The sequence below is a fragment of the Notolepis coatsorum genome (genome assembly GCF_963971535.1).
Source record: "Notolepis coatsorum genome assembly, chromosome: 9".
NCBI lineage: Eukaryota > Metazoa > Chordata > Actinopteri > Aulopiformes > Paralepididae > Notolepis > Notolepis coatsorum.
Window position 1 is genome coordinate 95682299 of NC_140173.1, and position 20055 is coordinate 95702353.

General features: G+C 41.4%; 1 protein-coding gene across 4 annotated transcripts in view; it reads right to left on the minus strand.

Moving 5' to 3' along the window:
- Positions 1 to 501: 501 nt before the first annotated feature.
- nckap1 (NCK-associated protein 1) overlaps positions 502 to 20055 on the minus strand; it is a 115632-nt gene continuing 96078 nt past the window's right edge. For all 4 annotated transcript variants that reach the window (XM_084322268.1, XM_084322267.1, XM_084322266.1 and 1 more), the window contains 16 exons: positions 18724 to 18869; positions 18387 to 18519; positions 14997 to 15116; positions 14102 to 14241; positions 12797 to 12928; positions 11882 to 12100; positions 11514 to 11644; positions 9730 to 9827; positions 8996 to 9089; positions 8620 to 8702; positions 7337 to 7417; positions 7022 to 7115; positions 5930 to 6046; positions 5646 to 5755; positions 4302 to 4391; positions 502 to 1137 (listed from right to left, as the gene is read on the minus strand). In XM_084322268.1, coding sequence (XP_084178394.1) covers positions 1021 to 1137; positions 4302 to 4391; positions 5646 to 5755; positions 5930 to 6046; positions 7022 to 7115; positions 7337 to 7417; positions 8620 to 8702; positions 8996 to 9089; positions 9730 to 9827; positions 11514 to 11644; positions 11882 to 12100; positions 12797 to 12928; positions 14102 to 14241; positions 14997 to 15116; positions 18387 to 18519; positions 18724 to 18869 — 1905 coding nt within the window. In that variant the 3' untranslated portion in view covers positions 502 to 1020. The remainder of the gene's footprint in view (positions 1138 to 4301; positions 4392 to 5645; positions 5756 to 5929; positions 6047 to 7021; positions 7116 to 7336; positions 7418 to 8619; positions 8703 to 8995; positions 9090 to 9729; positions 9828 to 11513; positions 11645 to 11881; positions 12101 to 12796; positions 12929 to 14101; positions 14242 to 14996; positions 15117 to 18386; positions 18520 to 18723; positions 18870 to 20055) is intronic.

Genomic DNA, 20055 nt, shown 5'->3' on the forward strand with positions numbered 1-20055 from the left:
TGGCTATTTAAACTGTCCAATCAGCATTGAGAGCGTCTGTCCCGGTCTCTCCTCTCCAGCCAGGTGACATCATTTTAATGTCAATACATTTGGCAAATCATCATCATCACCACCACCATAATAATTATAATAATAATAATATTAAAACAACAAAACAGAATAGTAAAAAACAGACAAGTTCAGTTTACATCAAGGTAGAGAATACAGATCTTATATTTTACGACTAGCTAGGGGAAAGAAAAACGCCACCATGGTACAGAAGCAGAACACGATGACATGTTGTGATGTGTGTGTGTGTCTGTGTTTTAGTGTCCACGTAATGTATATCTATGTGTTAACATTTACAAGCAACATGTTTTTCATTATCAATATAGGAACCGACCGCCCGCCCGCCCGACCGCACCCCCCGCCCGCCCCACACACACACATCAACACGCCCACAGCAGAAAACCTCTTGGAAAATGGAATACTTTAGTAGTGTTAACGGGCTATTTTTCTATCTTTTTCCTTTTTTTTTCTTTTTTTAAACATCCAAACTTTCAGTATATACGTTGCTATGGTTACGGTCCCCAGCAACTTTCTAACTTCAAACGACGAATAAAAAAATAAAACAATGTGATTAAAACAAATCACTGTTCCCCTAACTCCATCCAGTGTGCGTGTGTGTGTGTAGTGTCCACACTTTGTATGGAGTCTGTGTGGTGTTATTTGTGTGTATGTGCGTGCGTAGTGTCTATTTACTCTGTGTGTGTCTAGTGTGTATTATATTATGTGTGCATTGTGCTGTATGTGTTGTTGTGTTTATATTTATATACAATGTGTGTTAGGCATTGTTTAGTCGGTTTAGCTCATGTTTATAACATGATGTGTTTAGTGTTGATGTAGTGTGTCGTCATGGATACCGTATAGAATGGTAGGCATTCAGTGTGTGTGTGTGTTTGTTTGGCGCTCAGGCTGTTTGTACACAGCATGGTAGTGTGTGTGTGTGTGTGTGTGTGTGTGTGTGTGTGTAGTGTGTGTCTATGTGTTGGCGCTGAGGCTCTGTTTGTATACAGCGTGGTAAGCATTCCGTAGCAACACGTAGGGGAAACAGGACTCCAGCAGGTCCATGGTGAGGAAGGGAGACTCCTGCACGATCTGGAACACACACACACACACACACACACACACTTAGCCTGACTATTGAATAGAAAAGCATCAGCATGATAAAAATTATATTTTGATATTTAAAAAGGAACACATACATTATGGGAAATGCGCTTACGGTCTTCAGACAACAAGATAAGATACCAATTTCCTCTCTGTGCGCTCAGTACAGAGCTGTCCAGCTGCAAGTTAGCCTAGCTTAGCACAAATGAATGGAAGCGGATACGGACCACTAAGCCCAGAGGGGTTTTTGCCCAACAGCTAGGCTAGCTGGTCCATACCCACTTCCGTTTATTTGTGCTAAGCTAGCTTGCAGCCGGATAGCTTTTCTACTGAACGCACAGAGAGGAGATTGGTATCTAGAGAGATGGTACGCGCATTTCCCATAATGTTGGCGTGTTCCTTTAATATACAAGAATGTTTGTTTGGATGCATGATACATCCATATGAGAGTCTAGTAGCACACTGTCCATAGACGGCCACTAAGTGAGAGTCTAGTAGCACACTGTCCATAGACACTGAGTCAGTCTAGTAGCACACTGTCCATAGACACTGAGTCAGTCTAGTAGCACACTGTCAATAGACACTGAGGCAGTCTAGTAGCACACTGTCAATAGACACTGAGGCAGTCTAGTAGCACACTGTCCATAGACACTCAGTCTAGTAGCACACTGTCCATAGACACTGAGTCAGAGTCTAGTAGCACACTGTCCATAGACACTCAGTCTAGTAGCACACTGTCCATAGACACTGAGTCAGAGTCTAGTAGCACACTGTCCATAGACACTGAGTCAGTCTAGTAGCACACTGTCCATAGACACTGAGTCAGTCTAGTAGCACACTGTCCATAGACACTCAGTCTAGTAGCACACTGTCCATAGACACTGAGTCAGTCTAGTAGCACACTGTCAATAGACACTGAGGCAGTCTAGTAGCACACTGTCCATAGACACTCAGTCTAGTAGCACACTGTCCATAGACACTGAGTCAGAGTCTAGTAGCACACTGTCCATAGACACTCAGTCTAGTAGCACACTGTCCATAGACACTGAGTCAGAGTCTAGTAGCACACTGTCCATAGACACTGAGTCAGTCTAGTAGCACACTGTCCATAGACACTGAGTCAGTCTAGTAGCACACTGTCCATAGACACTGAGTCAGTCTAGTAGCACTGTCCATAGACGGCCACTGGGTCAACACTGCATTGAAAGAGAAAGCAGACCCTGTCGTCATGGTGGTTAGCAACCTATAGGTGGCGCCTTCTATATTTAATTCTATGCGCCTGCTGCCTTGGGGCCGCCGTATGTTTTCATGAACGTTCTCTTGTTTCACCTGAACAGTTCACATGTTTCTGAAGACACTTGAGGTGAGAAGTAGGCAACGTAGCTGCAGAGTCTTGATTCATGTTTGATTTGGCAACACCAGGTTTACAGCAGCAACGCTTTCAGAGCGATGCGGCCAGATAGGCACATTATTCCCCCCGTCCCCCCCCCGTCCCCCGTCTTATAGTCACAGTACTGTGTGATTCAAACAACACATTATCAAACACTAGATGGATTGGAAACACTGAGATAACACAGTTTATACAACGGCATGCAAATTTCTCGATTCTGATTGGCTGAAACAGTCCATTTACACGTATGTATTGCGATCAGTCCACGCTTGCTGGCCCAGGACCCGCCCACAACCGAATCACATCACATCAATCCGCCGGATCACAAGAAGGTGGACAATAATCTTTACAAATGGATATGTTGATAGACTAAACGACTAAATATCAAGCGATTCTGTCACAGCGAATGTCTTAGTCGTTTAAACAATGTTGGATGATGTAATTGATGGGTCTTGAATCATTCTGTAACAAAAGAAAAATCGCGGATTGATTGATTGATTAATTTTCAATATTTCTTTCAATTTCTTTTTCCTTTCGACTGTCAGCGCTCGCTCTAGTCTACACCCACCGCCACACCCCCCCCCCCCACACACACACACACGCACACACACACACACACGCACACACACACACACACACACACACTCTGCCTGCAACGCGGGGGATAGTCAGACTGAGAGAGAGCTGGGTGCTGCGCTGTTCTAAGTGAGCATGGCCTATTGAGTTGATTGATTGATTGATTGATTGCTAATTTTATTACTGTACGCTTGGTTTCCAACTGGTTAAGTTTAGGCCCTCTACAGTAGGTTTAAAAAAATAAATAAAAGAATAGGGCGAAGAAAACGTTTTTTTCCTATAGGGCAAAGAAAACTTTTTAATTTGTTTTACCTACTTTCTATAGAAGCATCTAAGAATGAAGTTCTATGGAAAGTAGGTCTGCATTCCCTTAACAATTGTGTGTATTGAGCCGTACTGTATTGTACCCATTCTGCATCTGGTAATAAAATTTTCAATCAATCATTCCAATAATACACAGTTGGATGTGTTAGTTGGTTGGATGCACTTCAAGCTGCTTCCACATGAGGCAACTTCTCTCAATCATTCCAATAATACACAGTTGGATGTGTTAGTTGGTTGGATGCACTTCCGATCTGCTTCCACATGGAGGCAAATTGTCTTTTTTGTAGTTGTGGGAACTACTTTTTCTGGCGGATGGTTTTTTCAATAAATCTTCGATTAATGTGTGTTTATTGTATAGAAATAAGGTTGGATGAATGTGGCAGTTGTATAAAAGCTTTACACCACTTGCAGTCGTGATTTGTGAACAATAAACCATGCATAGGGGGGTCTAACGACCACCCCTAGGCATGGTTTATTGTTCACAAACCACTCCTGCGCGTGATGTAATGCTTAAATAACCAGGAGGGACGTTTCATTAGAAAACTGCCTTGAACTGCCATGTTAGTGAAGCTGGTACAACCAATACACTACATGTAAAGAATACACAGGAAACTTGAAAAGGGCTGACTGCCTCTCTCTCCACCTGTCTGTCTCTCTCTCTCCACCCGTCTGCCTCTCTCTCCACCTGACTGCCTCTCTCTCGCTCTCTACCCGTCTGCCTCTCTCTCTCTACCCGTCTGCCTCTCTCTCCACCTGTCTGTCTCTCTCTCTCTCTCTACCTGTCTGCCTCTCTCCACCTGTCTGTCTCTCTCCACCTGTCTGTCTCTCTCTACCTGTCTGTGTCTCCATCAATCAGTCTTACCATGTCCAGTAGCAGGTAGACAGATTCTCGGTTGCGGGTTGTCATCTTGTCCGTCTCCTGGCCAATCTTCAAGAGGCTGGACGACGCCAGCTATATACACACACAAAATATCAATTATTTACCCCTATTTTGAACTATTACAACTTTCCCCACTGTAAACATGGTGGTGTTCTAAACCGGGGCGTCTGGGTAATTTTGAGGTCTAAACCATCAGAGAGCTCTCAGGAAGAATAGATCTTGTATCTCAGTGGGACCTTCCAGACTAAATAAAGGATCAAAATAATAATTTGAGACGCAGCTTACCAGTGTGGCCATTTATTATTTTCTATCTATCTATTCTAAATATATACTTGATAAACATTGTTTTGAATGTTGCCTTTTCAAAGGCTGTATATTAATAGTGTGTATGGCTGTATATTAATTGTGTAATAGTGTGTAAGGCTGTATATCAATAGTGTACGGCTGTATATTAATAGTGTGTAAGGCTGTACATTAATAGTGTGTACGGCTGTATATGAATAGTGTGTACGGCTGTATATCAATAGTGTATAAAGCTGTACATTAATAGTGTATAAGGCTGTATATCAATAGTGTGTACGGCTGTACATTAATATTGTATAGGCTGTACATTAATAGTGCGTACGGCTGTATTCAATAGTGTATAAGGCTGTATATCAATAGTGTATAAGGCTGTATATCAATAGTGTATAAGGCTGTATATTAATAGTGTGTTCGGCTGTATATTAATAGTGTGTGTTCGGCTGTATATCAATAGTGTGTAAGGCTGTATATTAATAGTGTATAAGGCTGTACATTAATAGTGTATAAGGCTGTACATTAATAGTGTGTACGGCTGTATATTAATAGTGTATAAGGCTGTACATTAATAGTGTGTACGGCTGTATATTAATAGTGTGTACGGCTGTATATTAATAGTGTGTACGGCTGTATATTAATAGTGTGTACGGCTGTATATCAATAGTGTATAAGGCTGTACATTATTAGTGTATAAGGCTGTATATTAATAGTGTGTACGGCTTTGGGGACATTATGCAGACCTTGAAGAGTACCTGGGAAAGTGCCTACTGCTATTTTTTTTTATCAATAACTGTTGACTGGTGGCTGATGTGACGAGAGGACATTTCAAGCACCTTTTTCTTACCTAAAATGGCTCAGAAATATATATATATATATATATATATATATATATATATATATATATATATATATATATATATATATATATATATATATATATATGTATGTATGTAATAAAAAAAATAGCCAAGACAGTTGTCACGTATGGAACCTAGATTGGTGTGTGTGTGTGTGTGTGTATCTTACTGCTAGGAACTCTTTGAGGCGGTCTTCGATGCTTCCTTTATGGATAGTGAAGAGAGCAGCAGCAATCTGGTTGATGGCTTTAGCCAGACAATGGATGTTATTACAGTGGCCTGTAGGGGGAGCCAAAAACAAACTGCTGTCATGATGATGATCACAACAACAACAATACTACAGCTACTACAGAAATAATCATAATAATAATAACCCAATAACAATAATACAATATAAAAAATATTCTGACAATCATTGAGCCAGTTTGCTGAGGTATTGCCATAGCGACGTACCTTCGATGGCAGGGCTGTACTGTGACATCACATTGCTAGCCAGGGTTGGCATGGAAACTGCCACAAACACCATCAGCAGGCAGGCGATCTTATACTCCTCCTCTGGACTGATGTTGTCTACACACGCACACACACGTAGATATGGACATGGCTTCATACCAGTTGAAGGAACACTGACTGGATATATGTGTTTTTAATGTGTGTGTGTCTTGCTCAAGATAGTGTGTAGTGTGTATATACTGTGTTTGTTCAGAGTGTAGTGTGTTCAGACTGTATAGTGCGTTTGTTCAGAGTGTAATGTGTTCAGAGTGTAGTGTGTTCAGAGTGTATAGTGTGTTTGTTCAGAGTGTGTATTGTGTGTATAGTCCATGTAGTGTGTTCAGAGTATATAGTGTGCTTGTTCAGAGTGTGTATTGTGTGTATAGTCCATTTGTTCACAGAGTGTGTATTGTGTGTGTAGTGTTTGTTCAGAGTGTGTATCCCGTGTTCAGAGTGTGTATCCTGTGTTCAGAGTGTGTATTCTGTGTTCAGAGTGTGTATTCTGTGTTCAGAGTGTGTATCCTGTGTTCAGAGTTTGTATCCTGTGTTCAGAGTGTGTAGTCTGTGTTCAGAGTGTGTAGTGTGTGTTCAGTGTGTGTTCAGAGTGTGTATCCTGTGTTCAGAGTGTGTAGTCTGTGTTCAGAGTGTGTAGTGTGTTAAGAGTGTGTATCCTGTATTCAGAGTGTGTAGTGTGTGTTCAGAGTGTGTAGTCTGTGTTCAGAGTGTGTAGTCTGTGTTCAGAGTGTGTTCAGTGTGTGTTCAGAGTGTGTATCCTGTGTTCAGAGTGTGTATCCTGTGTTCAGAGTGTGTAGTCTGTGTTCAGTGTGTAGTGTGTGTTCAGAGTGTGTATCCTGTATTCAGAGTGTGTAGTGTGTGTTCAGAGTGTGTAGTGTGTGTTCAGTGTGTAGTCTGTGTTCAGAGTGTGTATCCTGTGTTCAGAGTGTGTATCCTGTGTTCAGAGGGTGTATCCTGTGTTCAGAGGGTGTATCCTGTGTTCAGAGTGTGTAGTCTGTGTTCAGAGTATGTAGTGTGTGTTCAGAGTGTGTGTCTCACCACTCTTCTGTGAGGACAGGGCGACCACCAGCGCTGGGTCGATCTCACACGGCAACCCTGCTGCAGACGACAGCTCATACACATTCATCGCCACCTACACACACACACGCACACACGTTTTAGATCCATAGCAGCTCTTTATATCATCCCAGAGGAGAGGAGAGGAGGGGAGGGGAGAGGAGGGGAGAGGAGAGGAGAGGAGAGGAGAGGAGAGGAGAGGAGAGGAGAGGAGAGGAGAGGAGAGGAGAGGAGAGGAGAGGAGAGGAGAGGAGAGGAGAGGAGAGGAGAGGAGAGGGGAGGAGAGGAGAGGAGTACCTTCATGTCAGTCTCTCTGGGGATGTGGTCTTTAAAGTCCTCCACTGAGCTCACCAGGAAGGGAATGTGACAGGAGAGAACCTACAGGAACACAATATATTATATTATATTATACTACATCACATTAGAATACAACATATTACCTTGTGTATTTATTGTATGTTTAGTGAGTGTTTAGTGTGCGTTTGTGTATGTTCAGGGAGTGTTCAGTGTGTGTATGTTCAGGAAGTGTTTAGTGTGTGTTTGTGTATATTTAGTGAGTGTTTAGTTTGCGTTTGTGTATGTTCAGGGAGTGTTTAGTGAGTGTTTAGTGAGTGTTTAGTGAGTGTTTGTGTGTGTTTGTGTATATTTAGTGAGTGTTTAGTTTGTGTTTGTGTATATTTAGTGAGTGTTTAGTTTGTGTTTGTGTATATTTAGTGAGTGTTTAGTGAGTGTTTAGTGAGTGTTCAGGGAGTGTTTAGTGAGTGTTTAGTGAGTGTTTAGTGAGTGTTTAGTGTGTGTTTAGTGAGTGTTTAGTGAGTGTTTAGTGTGTGTTTGTGTATATTTAGTGAGTGTTTAGTGAGTGTTTAGTGAGTGTTCAGGGAGTGTTTAGTGAGTGTTTAGTGAGTGTTTAGTGTGTGTTTAGTGAGTGTTTAGTGAGTGTTTAGTGTGTGTTTGTGTATATTTAGTGAGTGTTTAGTGAGTGTTTAGTGAGTGTTTAGTGTGTGTTTAGTGAGTGTTTAGTGAGTGTTCAGTGAGTGTTCAGTGTGTGTTTAGTGAGTGTTTAGTGAGTGTTTAGTGAGTGTTTAGTGAGTGTTTAGTGAGTGTTTAGTGTGTGTTTAGTGTGTGTTTGTGTATGTTCAGGGAGTGTTTAGTGAGTGTTTAGTGAGTGTTTAGTGAGTGTTTAGTGAGTGTTCAGGGAGTGTTTAGTGAGTGTTTAGTGAGTGTTTAGTGAGTGTTTAGTGAGTTTAGTGTGTGTTTAGTGAGTGTTCAGGGAGTGTTTAGTGAGTGTTTAGTGAGTGTTTATTGAGTGTTTAGTGTGTGTATGTTCAGGGAGTGTTCAGTGAGTGTTTAGTGAGTGTTTAGTGAGTGTTCAGGGAGTGTTTAGTGTGTGTATGTATAGTGAGTGTTTAGTGTGTGTTTGTTCAGGGAGTGTTTAGTGAGTGTTCAGGGAGTGTTTAGTGTGTGCATATATAGTGAGTGTTTAGTGTGTGTTTGTGTATGTATAGGGAGTGTTTAGTGTGTGCATGTATAGTGAGTGTTTAGTGTGTGTATGTTCAGGGAGTGTTTAGTGAGTATCTTACATCTCGGAGGGCCTCCTGAGCCAGAGAGCGGAAGGACAGAATAACCCCGATGATCGTCATCCTCTTCAACACACTGTCCACAGCTACAGACAAATATATATATATATATATCAGTTAATATATCAGTCATCCTCTTCAACACACTGTCCATATATCAATAAATATCTCAAATATAGTTCATATATTGACATTTTCTCAAGCCATTTTCTCTGTCTCTCATATTTACTGTCATCAATCAATGTATCATCAAATGTAACCCTCAACACAATGTTTACACATAGACAAACACTATCAATATATATCAGTAAATATATATCAGTAAATATATAATATATACGTGAATATATATTGAGTGTGTGTATGTGTGTGTGCTTACATGTGAGCTTCTTGAACAGAGCAGCCATGTGTTCTGGTTTGTCGAAGCTGGTCCTCATCTGAGTCAGAACCTCCACATTATCTACTACCAGTTTCTACAGACAGAGAGAGAGAGAGAGAGAGAGAGAGAGAGAGAGAGAGAGAGAGAGAGAGAGAGAGAGAGAGAGAGAGAGAGAGAGAGAGAGAGACAGACAGACAGACAGAGAGAGAGGAGAGAGAGAGAGAGAGAGGCAGTGAGAGATAGAGAGAAACAGAGAGAGACAGAGAGAAGAGAGAGACAGAGGAGAGAGAGAGGGAGAAAGAGAGGAGAGACAGAGACACAAAGAGAGAGAGAGAGAAGAGAGACAGAGAGGAGAGAGAGAGAAGAGAGAGACAGAGAGGAGAGAGAGACAGAGATACAGAGAGAGACACAAAGAGAGAGAAGAGAGACAGAGGAGAGAGAAGAGAGAGACAGAGATACAGAGAGAGAGACGAAGAGAGAGAAGAGAGACAGAAGGAGAGGGGGCAGAGAGAGAGTTTTAATATATGTGTAATTATGAGTATGTATTGATGTGTGTGTATTGGTGTGTATTAGTGTGTAATTATGAGTATGTATTGATGTGTGTGTGTGTGTATTGGTGTGTATTAGTGTGTAATTATGAGTATGTATTGGTGTGTGTGTGTGTGTGTGTGTGTGTGTATTGGTGTGTATTAGTGTGTAATTAGGAGTATGTATTGATGTGTGTGTGTGTATACCTTAAGTTCAGCGACCTGTGAGGAGATGTGCCACATCAGACTTTCACTAAGAAACTTCATCCCATACGGTCCCAACAGCTCCGACAGAGACCTCATCTCTGCACACACACACATCATAAATGTATACATATGTACATACAAATTAAAACCTCATAGCGTGCACTGGCATGTATATGTGCCGTTTTGCCCTTGCGCTCAAGTCATGGCACTTTGCGAGCTTCTAGCGGCTGCATTTTTCAGCCAACATATAATATACCGTTAGAAAGATCTATTTGTTGCCGTTCGAATGCCACCTCACTCGACCAATTCCGTGCCTCGGTTCTCGAGTTACATGACTATTTACGCGCCGCGCGCCAGATGACCACCCCGGACTCCAGACGACCACCCCGGACTCCAGACGCTTCAGAACTGCCAATCATCCGCTGATGGCGAAAATGATTGGTCAGCGTTGTAGCCAATGAGTGTATGCTTCCAACGATTCCCCACGTGGGGGGTGCAAATACAGGAAGTAGGTGAAAGTTGACGAGCGAAAACTAACGCTTTTTTTTTCTTTTTTACCGCGGTTTACCCGAACCTCTCTCAAAGATCCATTTCTGAACAGATTCTTATCAAATCTGGACCTGTACTACATAAGACTTCAGGCTATGGAACTGCTGTGTTTTCCAGCTCATACCTCTATGCTGGAATATGGAATCTTGCAACCACTAGAGAAAAATGTGAGTACACAAGTTCAAGTTCAACTCAAGTTCAGACCTCTGTTACTCTATTTCATTAGCACTAAAAGTGATTTTCCTTTTTTGCATTAGTAACTTCAGAATGTTATCTTTCAAAAGAGACCAGGTTCATGCATGTGCTATAAGTATAAAGTATAAAGCTAAGCTTTGCAAAAAATAGTATGCAGTCCTCAAGTTCAAGTAAAACAATTGCCACTTTTCTGGGTGCCTGTTAAGAGGTTAAACCCACAAAAACAGTGTGTATATCTCTATCTATTGATAGCAGATGGATCAGAGTACACCTCAGTGTTTATGTACAGTACATCAGGTATTCCTGTATGTATATTTGTTATTCATATATGTATATTTGTTATATTTGTATGTATATCGGTTATTCAATATGTATATTTGTATGTATATTTGTTACGTGTATAGTGTGCATATATTTACCAGAGATCTGAGAGTATTACTAGATCTGGGAGATATTGGAGAATTATTATGTGAATATTGTGCATATATTTATATAGCTTCTATGCTCTGCTCTGATTTTTAAGGCTGAATTTTCTCTCCATCCCGTCTTTGGCACTTTATGTTTTATGTTGTTGTTGTAATTTATTATGTATTGACTGATGAGTGTACTGTTGCTGTTTACATGTGTAACTGTTGTATGAGCTGCTGTCTGTACAGGTCGCACTTGTAAATGAGACCCCGGTCTCAATGTGATTTTACCTGTTTAAATAAAGGCTAAATAAATACAATAAAATATATGTGAGGGCATTATTATGTACACTGTTGTGCATATTGTGTATATATTGTTATCTATATATTGTGTATATATTTACCAGAGATGTAGGAGTATCATGATGTATATTGTTAGGTGTATATTGCATATATATTACATGTATATTGTGTATACATTTACGAAAGATGTGGAAATATTATGATCCATATTGTTAGCTGTATATTAAGTGTAAATTGTTTGTGTATATATTTACCAGAAATGTTAGAGTATTATTGTGTATATTGTTAGGTGTATATTATATATTATATGTATATTTTGTATATATTTACCAGAAATGTCAGAGTATTCCTCTGCATTGAACGTCAGCTCGTTCTCTGTGGGAAGGTTGACGAAGGCCTTCATGGCGGGGAAGTAGGCGATGTGTCCATTACTGACCTGACGAAGCAACGTCTCCAGATACCTACACACACACAACACACACACACCACACACACAGTTAGTTAGTATAGAGGCTGGCGATGGTAGGTTCTAACCTACCAGTTAGTGTAGAGGCTGGTGATGGTAGGTTCTAACCTACCAGTTAGTGTAGAGGCTGGTGATGGTAGGTTCTAACCTACCAGTTAGTGTAGAGGCTGGTGATGGTAGGTTCTAACCTACCAGTTAGTGTAGAGGCTGGTGATGGTAGGTTCTAACCTACCAGTTAGTGTAGAGGCTGGTGATGGTAGGTTCTCCGTGGCTGTCCAGGTGTTGCGTCTGCTGCAGTAGGACGTTGTTGAATACCCGGGTGATGTCGATGGTGACGTAGTTCTCTATAGACTGCAGTACAGTCATGTAGGCTCGCACGCTGGTCAACAGCTCACTGGGCTTGGCTATCTCCTGGGTAGCCTGGTTGTACATGGTCATTCCTACTATAGACCTACACAGAAATAAATACAATATAAGATTTGCATGTTTAGTTAGGCTATTTCACCTTGAACTATATGTGTGTGTGTGCGTGTGTTTACATGATAAAGCATATATCCTGGTGTGAGGTGAGGTACTCTGTGTGTGTGTGTGTGTATGTGTTTACATGATAAAGTGTATCTCCAGGTGTGAGGTGAGGTACTCTGTGTGTGTGTTTACTTGGTAAAGCGTATCTCCAGGTGTGAGGTGAGGTACTCTGTGTGTGTGTTTACTTGGTAAAGCATATATCCTGGTGTGAGGTGAGGTACTCTGTGTGTGCGTGTATGTGTTTACATGATAAAGCGTATCTTCAGGTGTGAGGTGAGGTACTCTGCGTGTGCGTGTGTGTATGTGTTTACATGATAAAGCGTATCTCCAGGTGTGAGGTGAGGTACTCTGCGTGTGTGTGTGTGTATGTGTTTACATGATAAAGCGTATCTCCAGGTGTGAGGTGAGGTACTCTGCGTGTGTGTGTGTGTTTACTTGGTAAAGCGTATCTCCAGGTGTGAGGTGAGGTACTCTGCGCGTGTGTGTGTTTACTTGGTAAAGCGTATCTCCAGGTGTGAGGTGAGGTACTCGTGTGTGCGTTTACTTGGTAAAGCGTATCTCCAGGTGTGAGGTACTCTGTGTGTGTGTGTGTGTGTGTGTGTGTGTGTGTGTGTGTGCTTACTTGGTAAAGCGTATCTCCAGGTGCGAGGTGAGGTACTCTCTGGGTGTGAAGGTATGTTCCCAGACCACCATGTTGGGAACGTAGTTGATGGAGAAACACAGTTCAGACAGAGCTGTGTGGAGTTTATCTAGACTGTAAAACACAACATGTTTATATTACTATAGAGCTGTGTGGAGTGTATCTAGACTGTAAAACACAACAACATGTTTATATTACTATAGAGCTGTGTGGAGTGTATCTAGACTGTAAAACACAACAACATGTTTATATTACTATAGAGAACAGTTTATCTAGACTGTAAAACACATGTTTATATTACTATAGAGCTGTGTGGAGTGTATCTAGACTGGAAAACACAACAACATGTTTATATTACTATAGAGAACAGTTTATCTAGACTGTAAAACACATGTTTATATTACTATAGAGCTGTGTGGAGTGTATCTAGACTGTAAAACACAACAACATGTTTATATTACTATAGAGCTGTGTGGAGTTTATCTAGACTGTAAAACACAACATGTTTATATTACTATAGAGAACATTATAGAGCTGTGTGGAGTTTATCTAGACTGTAAAACACAACATGTTTATATTACTATAGAGCTGTGTGGAGTGTATCTAGACTGTAAAACACAACAACATGTTTATATTACTATAGAGCTGTGTGGAGTGTATCTAGACTGTAAAACACAACAACATGTTTATATTACTATAGAGAACAGTTTATCTAGACTGTAAAACACATGTTTATATTACTATAGAGCTGTGTGGAGTGTATCTAGACTGGAAAACACAACAACATGTTTATATTACTATAGAGAACAGTTTATCTAGACTGTAAAACACATGTTTATATTACTATAGAGCTGTGTGGAGTGTATCTAGACTGTAAAACACAACAACATGTTTATATTACTATAGAGCTGTGTGGAGTTTATCTAGACTGTAAAACACAACATGTTTATATTACTATAGAGAACATTATAGAGCTGTGTGGAGTTTATCTAGACTGTAAAACACAACATGTTTATATTACTATAGAGCTGTGTGGAGTTTATCTAGACTGTAAAACACAACATGTTTATATTACTATAGAGAACATTATAGAGCTGTGTGGAGTTTATCTAGACTGTAAAACACAACATGTTTATATTACTATAGAGCTGTGTGGAGTTTATCAAGACTGTAAACATGTTTATATTACATTGTCATCTAAAATAACAAATTGATGAAAACATCATCATGTTGATCAATTACGACCGACCGACCGACAGACAGACAGACAGACAGACAGACTCTTACTTGGTGACCAGCAGACGGTTCTTTCGCATACTCTCTACACCAGGCTTCTCTCTCTCAGGTTCTCCCTTCTTCCCTCCTGCCTTCTTAGACTTCTTATTCACCGCCTGGCTGATGGTCTTAGCACAGTGTTTAGGAAGCAACTAGAGAGAGAGAGAGAGAGAGAGAGAGAGAGAGAGAGAGAGAGAGAGAGAGAGAGAGAGAGAGAGAGAGAGAGAGAGAGAGAGAGAGAGGGAGATATATATAGAGAGAGAAAGAGAGGAGAAAGGAGAGAAGAGAGAGAGAGATGAGAAGAGAAAGAAGAGAGAAAGGAGAGAGGGAGGGAGAGAGCGAGACAGTAGAGAGGGAGAGCGAGAGAGAAAAAGGAGAGAGACAGAGAGAGATGAGAGACGGAGTAGAGAGGAAGAGAGAGAGGCAGAGAGAGAAAAAAAGAGAAACAGAGAGAGACAGAGAGAGCAAGGTCTATCTGCTGTCCTGGGTGCGTCCATGCTTTCTACAACGGAGTTCGGCGATTTGCGAATCTGATTGGCCACTTGCCCATTTCCGCGTCGAACAGCCTGCAAAGCACCTGGCGTTCTATCACCATGCTCTAAGACAAACTCTAACCTTAACCAACTTCGAAAGAGTGCCTAAGCTTAACCGTCGAAAGAATCTATCGCCATGCTCTAAGACAAACTCTAACCTTAACCAACTTCGAAAGAGCGCCTAAGCTTAACCAGTGTAGACACTTGCGGTCCCACGATTGGGCGTACATGTCACATGACCAGAAATGAATCGCCGAACTCCGTTGTAGAAAGCATACAAGTGTCCTGCGTAGCCAGGCTGTGTGTGTCTGTGTGTGTGTGTGTGTGTGTGTGTGTGTGTGTGTGTGTGTGTGTGTGTGTGTGTGTGTGTATACCTGGTCACTGAGGGTGCACTGCTCAGTGCAGATGTCTGTGATGAGGTTGCGCGCCTGCTTGGCCATCTCATCCAGGAACATGTTACACAACGACAGGCTGCGGTCTCCTATGTGATGACGCTGTCAACACACACACACACACCAGACACACACCGTCTGTTATTATCATTCTCTCAGGGTTTGCTTCTATCTGGTCGTCAGATCTCTTGAAAGTTCAAAGACCCTCCGAGCTCCACCAGCGCAGAGGGAGGGAGGGTCTCTCCATCTATTTAACACGACTCAAGAAACACAGGCGACAGTCACCTTGACAGTCGATTCTGCCATGAGAATAACATACACATTAAAATTGCGATTCTAAGGGGGGGCAGGTGGCGCACGGAGATTACGTTCGTCACCAACACTGGGAGACACTAGATTCGACCGGTTCGAATCCAGCTCCCGGCGTTGCTATCAGCTTGGCTGGCCTCTCACACTGATACAATTGGCTGTATCAGAGGGTGGGAAAGCTGAAGGGTGGGTCCTGGGCGTTGTGGACAGCGACCCCTACAGTTCGGTCGGGGCGCCTGCTCAGCAAGGGTTGGAACTAAGGAGAGATAGTGTGGCCTCCCACACGCTACACTCTCCCCGGTGAGAACCTGCACGGCCAGGTTGGCCTGCCGGCAGGCTGCACATGCGTCGGAGGAAAGCATGTGACAGTCTCCGGTCTCCCGGACCAACAGTAGGGGAAAGTACGCAACAACCAGGAAGGGTGGGATGGGAGAAAAATCGGGAAAAAGAGGGGAAGAAAGATAATAAAAAAATAAATAAAAAATTGCGATTCTAAATCGATAACATTTTCAAATCGATGCAGTTGAATCGTCACCTTAGGATCGATGCATTGTTACACCCCTAATTGACAGCCTTAACTCATTGACCGCCACGCTCTTTTCCCATCTTTACTCCAGGCGCCAGGGTTATTGACCATTTTAGCGATGTTTGCGGACCCATCGTGTGTTCTGTATTATAGCTATGGAGACAATAGTATGGCTAATTTGACAGGCATTGTTCATAGTGCAACACTGACTAACCAGTTCATTTATACATACTGTAGTTTGTGCACTATTCCATGCTAAACATCGCCCGTTTCCAAAATAATCCATAATTCTTTCATAAATCGTGAGATACGACGCGTTATATGCATTATGCCCAAATCGTTCGGGTTGCTCGTCTGAAACTCCAAATACTTCCAAAACAAAAGGTATATACCATGTACATATGAGTCTTCACAAAATAATCAAGGGGGGGGGTTGTTTTAACACAAAACTGCAATCGTTACCAAAAGCATGTTTTAGGTCCGGTAAAATACGACACTGTAATCGGTACAAAAACATGTTTTAGGTTCGGTAAAATAGACATAGAATAGACCTTACCTTAGCCAGAAGGTACTCCAAAAAGAATAATCCCAGTGATCCCATCGCGATTACTCGTGTATATGTGTATACTCGTGTATACGGGAAATAGGTTTGAGGCGATAAAATCTCAGAGTGATCGCTCTGTCCTCATTCCCTCTGAGGGGGAGCAGTTCTTGCAGACAAAAAAGAAGAAAAAAAATGTCCCCACACTAAACTATCCCAGTTCAAAAGGTAGGTGATACTGCCACCTTGCAGGATTCGATCGCCATTGCAATTTTAACGTAGGCAGGTGTGCCAGGGAGACCCAGGGAGCTCCAGCCGAGTGTTTAGAACGGGGATCAAAGGAAAAATATCAAAGGATCAAAACCCAGAGAAAAGTCATGTTTGCCGCTTAACCGTTTTTCTCTGGTTTGGCGGGCAAAGAGTTCATATATATATATTAGAGGTGGGCATAGATTAATTTTTTTAATCTAGATTAATCTATCTGCAATCCTGGATTTAATCTAGATTAATCTAGATTAAAATGGCTAAAAAAAAAAAAAAAAAAAAACCTGCCGAAGGCATTCAAAATATGTGTGTTCTACCCAAATAATGACCAGAAGTAAGTCCTTACTTTTTCTTTCCTCCTTATGTTTCTCAGGCCAGGTGGCCCATTACACCATGATCCCATCTCCCGTTTCCAAAATGCATTACAGACTGTTTGAAAAAGCTGTTTTGCTATGATAATTGGTAATGAAATATCAAAATAATGTTCAATTAGATGTACTTGTGTTTAATAAGTTGTTTTATTCAGAAGTTAACACAAATAAATAATATTACCAGTACAGTACAGTATCTAGCACACTCTCAGGAGCAAAACAGAAAGAATCATTTCAAACTTGAACTATGTGACATGGCTTGAATCAACTGCTCCAGTGGAGTTGCTCAGTGGCCAATGGTGTCAACTGTGGTTGTACTGGGCAGCTCCCAGGTGTGAATGGAACTGTGTGAATGTGAAGCAGGGCGTTCCTGAAAAAGAGCATCTGTGCTCAGCGAACCTACCCTGGGTAAATAAAGGTAAAAAAAAAAAATGTAAAAAAAAAAAAAAAAAAAAAAACGTTTTTTTTTTTTTTTTTTATTAATGCGTTAATTATATTATCGCGCGATACTAGTATAGCGTTAACGCAGCACGTTAACACCGCTAACGGCCCAGCTCTAATATATATATATATATATATAACCTCCTCCCGACACGACTTGTGTGTACAGAACATGAAGTGTGTGTGTGTGTGTGTGTGTGTGTGTGTGTGTGTGTGTGTGTGTGTATATATATATGTATATATTAAGGCTGTCAAATATATCGCGTTAATATCGCGTTAACTCCCGATTCTATTAATGCCACTAATTTTTTTAACTCAAGATTAACTAAAACATTTTTTTTTTTTTTTTACTAGACTTCACTCAGGTGTATTATTGATGCTCTCATTGATACTATGTTTGTTTCTGAAGTGTGTGTGTGTGTGTGTGTGTGTGTGTGTGTGTGTGTGTGTGTGTGTGTGTGTGTGTGTGTGATATAGAGAGAGAGGGGGGTGAGAGAGATGAGGAAGGGGCAAAAGAGAAAGAGAGCTGGGAGAGTGTGTTTGTGAGGGAGAGAGGGGGGTGTGTGATTAATCAGCCCTTGTGTGTGTGAATGTAACAAGTTCCTAACGTTTTCTTTCCCCTATTATTTCATGCACACTTTATTCATTGTTTTAAATTATTATTTTCTTTTAAGTTATTTTGTGCATCACTCTGTTTTGAATTTGATGCAAATTTGCAATGCATGAGGGTCATCCTTTTGTGTTAAATGGCTGCATATTTGTTGACTCGCATGTTGATAAGAGTATTAAAACTTGGAACTTGAAAAAATAAAAAAATAAACGATTAATTTGCGATTAATCGCGAGTTAACTATGGACAATCATGCGATTAATCGAGTTAAATATTTTAATCGTTTGACAGCACTAGTATATATATATTACCTCTTCAGGACACAGCTCGTGTGTACAGGACATGAAGTGTGTACACAGCAGGGGGAAACAGATGGAGTGTCGGCTCTGAGATGGAAGCTCTAGACATTGCTGGAACATCTTCTCAAATGCACGGCTGTAGAAGCTACACACACGCACACACACACACACACATACACACACACACACACACACACATATTCAAAGTTGGAACATCTTAAACAAACCATGTTTGAGCCATTCATTTTACTACAGCACAGTAAAACCATGTCAGAATAGGCTGAACAAAAATCCATCAATCCATCCATCAGCTGCCAACTGTCTGACATGGGTTAATCTATCATCTCACCAGAAGATAGAGAGGTCGGACGTCTCCACCAGCATCTCCACCAGAGAGTCAACCATCCTGGTGTGGAAGATGATGGTGTTCATCATTTTACCCAGTTCTCTGTGGTCAGCCAGGCCCAGACTGGCCTTGGACACACTGCTGTAGGCCTGCATAGAGAGAGAGACCATTACGACACACTGCTATAGGCCTACAAAGAGAGACCATTTAAACACACTTATGTAGGCCCACAGAGAGAGAGACCATTAACTCTTTCAGGGCCAACAGCGCCCTCTGCTGATGCCCTTCTGGGCCAACGCTGTATCCAATGGAGGAAAGGACTTATTTGCGAGTGCATAAAACATATAAAATATAATAGCAATAGATCTAAATAACACAGTGGTCGTCAATGAGTTGCTTCCAGTCAACATGCACGAAACAGATCTTTTTTTTTATACATACATTTCCATTTTATACCGTAATGAATATCAATATATTTCTAGAGCGTTCTATCTCAATTCAATAAACCCCAGCAAATCGAGCTTAAATGTATTTCCTTAGAAATCACGCCATTTATCGCTTGATTTATGAATAGTTTTCAAATAAACGCTAGATTATCGCTATTATATGTGTACTTGTGCACAAAGAGCAGCGGGGTCTGAAAAATCGGTTCTCCGTACTTTGGTCGGCGCGACCTCACACACACACACACTCCGATGGCGGTGATAGGAACCTCTGATTATGCCAAGACTCGTAACATAAAGGCCTTACCTCACATCTGATGTCATGCAAAAAGATTCATCCAATTCCTGATCGCCATTCCAAATATTGATTGCGTTTATTGATCCAACGTTATATCCAAAAACACATAGATCCACGCTGCTCCCAGTCCCCACAGTCAATGCAATGGTATCCAGCTGCATCCCAGAGAAGTAAAACCTGGACCGGACTCATTTTTTTGCTGCACAGTCCCAACCAATCCAATCCAATTATGTGCAATACCATCCGGGAGACGATAGGGGGCGGTATTTGCCCTTTGCAAGCTCAGACCCATTTCCAATGATAACGTCAGGCTGGATGGATGACAAATGTATGGATATCGCTAATAAAAGAAATATGGATTAAAACCCAGATTGTCTCTGGTTTGGCGCCCAGAGCATGGCGAGTTAACACGGACTATCTCGGTTTTGGCCTCCAGTGAGTTAAGACACTTCTGTAGGCCTACAGAGACCATTAAACACATTGCTGTAGGCCTACAGAGAGACCATTAAGACACTTCTGTAGGCCTACAGAGACCATTAAACACATTGCTGTAGGCCTACAGAGAGACCATTAAGACACTTCTGTAGGCCTACA